The 8298-nt window shown below is 38.2% G+C and overlaps 1 protein-coding gene across 1 annotated transcript; it reads left to right on the plus strand.

Annotated features, from left to right (window-relative positions):
- Positions 1-238: 238 nt before the first annotated feature.
- Positions 239-8215, plus strand: LOC106942301 (cytochrome c oxidase subunit NDUFA4-like). The gene is made up of 3 exons (XM_015025548.1): positions 239-496; positions 3980-4065; positions 7002-8215. The coding sequence occupies exons 1-3, from the start codon at positions 455-457 to the stop codon at positions 7192-7194; spliced, it is 321 nt and encodes a 106-aa protein (XP_014881034.1). The 5' UTR covers positions 239-454; the 3' UTR covers positions 7195-8215.
- Positions 8216-8298: the final 83 nt, after the last annotated feature.

Raw genomic sequence — 8298 nt, forward strand, 5'->3', positions numbered from 1 at the left:
GATTTGAAAGTTTTAAGCAGGACCAATACATACAAACAGTGACTGGTTAACAATAACAAACTGTTCTGCACTCTTGTTTCATTACCAAATTGCAAAAAAACAGAAAAAGTTTAGGACACAGAGCACTCGAAACATACAGCTGCAGTAGAAACATAGTGACTCGAACAGATGTGATTATGAGGATTAGGACTTATGTCTCTGCCTCTGTCTCCCCGTCGCCTCTGACCCTCTCTCTTATACGAGAGGGAGGCAGGACGGCAGGGAGACTGGCAACAGGTCTCACTGCTCTGGGGGACAAACTGTACGTCAGCCAACAAAAAACTATTTCAATAAATCCGCACAGAGACATTATCTCACATGGATACGGTCATCAGTTAGTGACTAACAGCTGGTTCCTCGTTTTATGTGGTTTGGCTTTTATTAAGGAGGACACATTTTCAGAGGAATAATAAAGATGATTAAGGACATGATTCAGCACGCGAAGAAACATCCAGGGGTAGGTTGGATTACACGTTATTTGTTGAACCTTAATTTTTTCTGAGACATGAGACTAGACAGAATTGTAAGGATTTTTCCATTTTGAAAACTGTAGGATAAATACAAGCAGTATAGACAAGTAGTATGGACTGGATGCATAATTTTTATGCACAAAACAGTTTCTTTTATTTACTTGGAAACATTTTTTTTTTAGAAAAATAATATGCAACAAAGGTATTAATGCTTCACATATAATGTTTGAAATATATTACAATATAATGCAAACATGACAAAGAAAAGTACAAACAGTATGAACTAGGGGGGTTGGCAAAAGTAAATTTTTTTTTTTTTTTTTTTGCCATGACAACACCTATTAATGAGATTTTTTATTTTTTTTTACCAATTACAACAAACCCAACACAGAAAAGGGGTGAACTCTTCTGAAAGCTCCAGATGCTCTGGAAACTTAAAAGACCTTTGAGTGTGAGTTCCTAAATAACATTAAAATGTTTGAAACCAGCACTGTGACAGCACATAATTTCCCTGGCTTCTTAATTTGCTTTACTATCTTAATAAATAAAAAGAAGAAAGGAAGACACAAGCTGTGTGCGCTTGTTTTTTTTTTTTTTTTTCCCCTCTGTTGCCTCAGAGCTATACTGAGGGTGACCCAAATTCATGGACTGACAGGGCTGGCTTGGCAGTGCACCAGAAAAGTAATAAGGGCAGCAACAGTATCGAACCCCTGCGAGTATAAAACACTTCCTATATTGGTCAGGCTGGATGGTGAAAGGTGAACCTCTCAGTTTGTGGCTCAGTGTGAAGATATCAGAACCATGCAGTAGATGACTTTCTACACACGAGCATGTCTTCATTATTTGCTCCCTGTTTGTGTGTATGTGTCAGATCAAAGGTGACCTGCTTCTCTGTGTGTATGTGTGTGTGTGTGTTTGCTGCTTGTGTTTACTCTGGCGATGACAGAGCTGATGCTTCTGCACTCAGCACACTGTGTGTGTGTGTGTGTGTGTGTGTGTGTGTGTGTGTGTGTGCGTGTGTGTGTGTGTGTGTGTGTGCTCTATGAACCAATTTCCAAGGTCATAGAGTCTGTAGAGATGCTTTGCACTAAAAGTAGGGTTTTAATGTTAAAATAAAACACTTTTGTAAGTGGTAGTTTCAGATTTATCATCTTAAACTCTGTAATATGATAATAAGAAATTGTCTTTTAATTTTCTGCAGATAGTTTCAGTGAGAGAGGTGTTTAAACATGGAATCTTGAATAGCTTGAACTGTGAGGAGATGAATGGCTTATGGACAGACAAATGGATTACAGATGATAAATCAGTGGACAAACTGATGGATGGATGACATGTGGACGGGCAAAAGGGCAGATGGGCAGACAGAGAATGTGCGATCAAGACAATCTATAAAGCAAACGGCAGCAAAAGGCAGCAGCACATGTATGCAGGAGAGCAAATACAAGCCAGTTGACTGATGTTGCAAAGTAGTAATAAGTGTTGCGTATGAAAGGTAAACGCTCAACTTAACAACAAGTGTGCTGCAGGAGTCATAATGGTGATGAATGAATTTAGAGATGGATGATGGGTATTGACAAACTAATGATGGATGGATTTCAAAAATGCTTCCGAACTTGTTTTGAAGTGGATAAATCAAGCTTACAATGGGTTTCTTAAATTACTTTCTAAAAATCAACTTAGAGCTAAAATATGTTGACATAGTTAGCATTTCATAATGTTCATTTGTCTGATTAAAAGTACTTTTCGAGAACATAAAAATTGTGTTGCCCTGATGATCCAAGGAGTTAAATGTCTTTAACGGCTGTAAGTGAAAAATCATCATAAATAACAGAAATAAAGGCTGAAAAGCATCATTCTGGGTTAACCTGTATTATGTGTTTCAATTAGTAAATTAAGTTATGTTATGTTAAATGTTCAGCATGGGAGATAGCCTCTTCCTGTTCCATCATGACTGACCACCAGTACAAAAGTCGAGGTCCAGAAACACATAAATGAGCAAGTTTGTTGTGAAAGAAATTGACTGGCCTGCACAGAGTCCTAACCTCAACCCAGCAGAACACCTCAGGGATGTATTAGAGATCCAGGCCTTCTTGTCTGATACTAGTGTCTGACCTCATAAATGCTCTTCTGGAAGAATGGTCAAACATTCCCATAAACATTTCTAAACCTTGTGGAAGAAATTCCCAGAAGAGTGTAAGCTGTTTTAGTGGAAAAGGTTGGGCCAACATCATGCTAAACCCTATGGATTAACAGGGGATATTACTCAAGCTTATCTGTGTGTGGAGGCATACAAGTGATATCATTTGGTAATATAGTGTATTTTAACCTGTAGCCTTCACAGTTATGAACATGGGGCTAAGGGAAATGTTTAATCTTTGAATAGGAGTAGAGGTAACACTGTGAAATGGGTTAAGCCGAACAGTAAAACGTTGGATTTATTCATGAAAAGATTTGTATACATATAACTTTAAACACATTGGTATTAAGGGAACACTCTGAAATAATTTCCCTCATTCTTGTGATTATAAAGTAAAGGTTATTGTAGCATGTTCCTTCTTTTCTGGGAGTAGCGTTTCCTCCAGCAGTCCTGTGTGGTTCTGTGTACCTGAGGGAATGCTGCTGTATCCACCAGAAGTTTCAGTGTTGTTAAGAATTAAAGTTTTATCATTAGACATCCTTCTAATCAACAACTAGACGAGTGGCATTGCATTTAGCGGAGGACAGATGTCTGGATGCAGCTGAGTAGAGACATCCTTCAGTTCAACCTGATCAAACTGTCAGCTCTCTACAGCTTGACTAGATCTGTGTGTGCCGCAAACAGATGTTGGCCAGCGGTGTGGCTCTCCCTCTGATTTGTGCACGGCAAAAGCAAGCAAGAAACATAAGGCAGTTAAGTGTCGACAAATAGATGCGGCGCGGTTTAAGGTTTCTCTCACCTAAGCTTAGGTGTTTAAGATGACAAATCACATAATCCTCCTGTCCCCTTAACATGCTTTTTTATTTTAATTCCTGTCTGAGTCACCAGTCAGAACCTCTGCACACACACTTGCCCACAGTATGTGTCTAAATTCACCGAGTTTGTGTGAAAGTGTGTGTTTTGCTCAATCTGACAGGTATAGTGTTATAGGAAGAAAATCTGCTGCAAACACACACACACACATACACGCACACACGTGCAGATGATGGTTCTTGCTTCTTTAGTGTCCTTGCCTTTTCAACCCATGCTGACAGTGAGCAACCTCACACATGGCCTGAGCTTCATGCATATGCAAAAGGGCAGAGAGAGGTGAAAGAAGAATGATAATAACTACCTGTATGCGTGTGTGTGTGTGTGTGTGCCTGTCTGTGTGTGTGTATGGGTTCCACACAAATGCATGTTCATATAGTCAATGGAGTGATGGGATGCACTGTTCTTATGACATTTATCATAGTGGTCTGAGACTAATTCGTCCTTTCTCTCCTGTCTTCAGTTAATCCCTCAGTTTTTCTTCATGACTCTGGGCATCTCAGGTGCCACGCTCTACCTGATCCGTCTGGCAAGAGGGCCCCATGTCACGTAAGGCTGCCTGGTGTAGTGAATTTACTTCTGCTGCAGTTTGTCTCCAAACGACCACAAACTTTGATGGGGCAGTATTATGTGTTTTCCAGCCACATAGTGTCATTTTATAGCACAGTGAAGAAACTATGTTAACTTTAGTTGTTGTAAAAATGCTATTTGTATCAAATATGACTTAAAAGAAATTTGACTAGTTACTAAACACCTTGAAATTGGACCTGTATCTCTTGAGAAACTGGTCTTTCTGAAACTCTGCCTTCAGGAAGTCATCACAACATCCCTCGTCTATTAACCCTTTAGCAACATTTTCACCGACGGTGCAGTGACAAGTAGCTCGCACAATGAGCTCAAAAGATCTTCGTAACTTGATTAGCATGTTTTATATTCTTTTCCTTCTCAAAGAGGGGCTGAGAGAAGTAGGTCTCAGAATCACATTATTTATATCGCCAGGAAAAGGAAGTCCTGGATTACTTAAATTCTTAGAAAACATTTGAAAATGTGCGTCAGGTCTACTCTGTAAGTACTGACATGAGTTTCAAGTGTGTCATCTGTAATTTGGACCAAAAAAAACAAAAAAACAAAACAAATTTAATATATTTTTTATGCACTGGCAGTGTGGCTTTATAGAAAAAAGTATACAAATTGCTTTATGCTGCTACATTAAAAACGTGAATTTAGTATGATTTTTATTTCATTTTACATTTTAAAGTACTTCACCACAGGTGCCTATAAATGTTGAAGGTTGGTGTACTTGTGTTAAGACGCCAAATCATGAATTTGTAATATTGTTTTGCTCCTTGCTTATAACTGTAAAGCTACTGGTTGAGAATTTAGCCGGCACTGCTCCTCCCTGCAGCACTGACGCAGACAATCAACATAAAATAATCACAAGAGGGAAAGCTGACCGACTTTCTCATAAAAGCAAGTGAAGTGTGCACAACAACATCTGGGTAGGTCAGAGGAGCAATATGGAGCTCTTTGGCCATGCACCATTATCAAACACATGCTGTGTAAAAAAAAATAAAAAATAAAATAAAAATAGATTAGCAAAGTTGCCAACTCAAAAGCATGGGGGTGGTGGTAATGTTCCGCTTAGGGATTACGAAGTAACTAACAACACAGGATTTAAATTTACCTAAAATAAAATGGAAGGATAGATTCTGCTAATGTTGGCAGAATCTAGGTCCAAATGTTACGCAGTCATTAAAGGAAGTGAACTAAAAGCCTCTTCAGCAAAACACACCCAAAGCTGAGCTCATAATCCACAAAGAGCCGCTTAGACTAAGCAGAAATTTTGTCTCCCCCATCTGGCAGTAGACAGATTACACAAACGTCTTCCTTGCAGTCCAGTAGCATGGATTATGTTTTTTGAGGAAGAAGTTTGATCATCTTTTCTCATTTTCCCTCTTTTTACACCATGATGAACACAGTGAGGCTTTCAAATGTGATTGTGTCCATGTTTCTAATTGTGTTGCTGTCAAATGTCAACACATGCAAGATTCAAAATAAATGGCTGGAAATATGATAATTTTTATTAGGCTACGAGTTCAACACGAAGAGGTTGATATATCACATTCTTCTTCTAAAACATAACAAAAAGTGAAGCTTTTGGAACTGCCCTGACTTTTTTTTTTATACTAGATGTGCATGGTGTTTAAAACATCTGCCGCATATTAAGTACGCATCAACATCACCTGCACCTGCAGAGGTTGCAGGTGACGTCAATGAATCAAAAGAACTTCAGATGTTTTTAGCTGCAAGAAAACGGAAGTTAAACAAAAAAAGCAACAATTAGTGTCTGAATTTTAAAAGTAAGTGTTTAGATTTTTGCCAAGTGCCATCCATTTACAAGATACCGATAAGACAAAACAGTTTATATAGCAACTAGTTTTTTGCATAGCAAATTTAGCAGGATCACCATATTACACTAAGATAAAAATAAAGTTAAAATAAAAAAAAAAACCTTGCACATACAACAGATGTGTCTGAAAACACTGAAGTGTTTTATTTGGTGGCACCGGGTTTACTGCCTCCACTGCAAACAATAAACCTCTACTGTGTATCACCTGTTCACTGTAATGATCAAAGTAGTTTAAAGATTTACAAATTTTCAATTTGCATAAACAACTGTGATGTTTTTTTTTTTTGTATAGTGTTACTGTAGTAATTTCATCTCATAGTTATTTATCTCCTCGGGTTAAGACATTAAATACGTATGATCCTTCAAACAGATTCTCTTCTAAAAAAAAATAAATCCTGAATTATCTTTTTAAAATGGAATGATAAGCAAGTAGTAAAAATACAAAAAAAAAAAAAAAAAAACATTGAATTTTGTGTGCCAGAGCCACACCAATTGCAGCGAACTCTGTGACCACTCACGTAGAGTAAATGTAGATAGATCACGTCCCATTTCAGGCCACACAGAACCTCTTGTTCTGAGGGTCAGCCATAAAGCCTGACCTCATCACCAGCTGGTGATGAGTGCTGTGGTCAGTGGCTGCCTCCCTCTCAGGCTGCCCAGTGTTTGTTGTAATGGACACACAGGGGGACAGACGCGCTCCTTCTGCCATCCCCATTTGTTTGTGCTTTGGCACCGTAATGTGCTGCTGGAGGGGGAAGTGGAGGAATGGACTGTCGCTCTGGAGTGCTGCGAAATCTAGACTTTGGTTAATGAACAGGGAAAGGACTGCCAATTCACTGGGCTGACTTCATCTCATAATCACTTTCTCCTCTCCTGACTTTTGTCTCCCTTCAGTTTACGAGTCTCGTTTTGCCTCCGCCATTCTTCTCCTTTGTTTTCTTTTTCCTTATTTGTTACATTATTTGACATCTTGTAATTCTGCCCTTAGTTATTCTGCACCCATTCTTTTATTTCCTCTTACATTTATATTTTGTTCTCCCGTCTTCTCTTTCTGTGAATCATCCCACATTTGCAGCTTCTGGGACAAAAAGAACAACCCTGAGCCCTGGAACAAGCTCGATCCGACCTATCAGTACAAGGTGACAATTCCCATCCCCCAATTTACAGCTGCTGCAGAGAATCCTAATCTTGACAAAACCACCACTGCTTCTCTGAGTCACAGAAAATCTAGCAAACACCATAAGTGTATTGTTTTTTTTCCTAAATAGAGTAAAATTATTTAGCATTAGCAAAATATCACAAGAAGATCGCACCTACTTCAAACTTTTTGTCAAGTCTGTTTAAACTTGATCTGAAAGAAATAAGAACACCTCTAAAACATTTTTACATTCTGTCAAGTTACAACTGCAAACATCCATGTAAATTATGACTTTATGTGTTGCTGTAGGAAAATAGTGCACAGTTTGACATTTTCTTTAAATGAAAGTCTGAGAAGTTTGTGTAAAGAAGCTCTTAATGTCACAGAGCACTGTTCAAACCAGTATCAGAAAATGTAAACAACAAAATAATGAAGTCAAGTTCAGTTGATTATTTATAATGATTGAAAAGGTTTTCTATCTAAGCAAAACAGCAGACTGCGCTGAGTCACTTATTTGCAGCTTTCAGCTCCTGGATGAGCATTTAATATGCATACTCTCATATTAAGTATGCAGCAGTGTCACATGCTTAACCACAGTGAGAGTTACAACAGCATAGTTGAGATATAAGTTTATTATATTATAAATTGTAGAGACATACTACAAAGGACATGAGGCCGAGGTGCTTTTCATACTTTTGTCCCACACAACACACTGAGGGTTGTTGTTTTTCTGCGATAAAACACATAAAAGTTCAAGAGGTATTACGTAGTACTTTGCAAGGAAAGGTATATCTGAAGAAACAAATGAACACACTATTTACTCAGTATAAAGAAACCAACCAAACCATTAGATTTGCATTGATGTAGATGATCTGATTTTGGAGGAAAGATAACTTTTCTGAAGATTTGTAAAGTCGGGGTTCTTGCCAGAGGAATAAAAGTTGCTGCAGACAAAAGGTCACGACAAAACATGTTTAATTCTCACTAGCAAGCCAAAGGTCGCACATCGAAATTCCACCAACGTCCAAACAATAACCATAATGAGGATGGGGGAGTGAAAGTGAAGAAAGGGGAAAAGCGTTAACTGTTTGATTGATCATGAAAAGTACATGTAGCGAAAATAATCAGTGCAATAAAAGAAAAGCAACCGTTTACAAAAAAAAAAAAAAAAAAAAAAAAAACTGAAATTTTTCCAAACTGTTGGTTGTGGGAAAGACAGGGGGGGGGGTCTGGG

This window comes from Poecilia latipinna, unplaced genomic scaffold (genome assembly GCF_001443285.1).
Source record: "Poecilia latipinna isolate Pla-1442-1.1 unplaced genomic scaffold, P_latipinna-1.0 Scaffold4173, whole genome shotgun sequence".
NCBI lineage: Eukaryota > Metazoa > Chordata > Actinopteri > Cyprinodontiformes > Poeciliidae > Poecilia > Poecilia latipinna.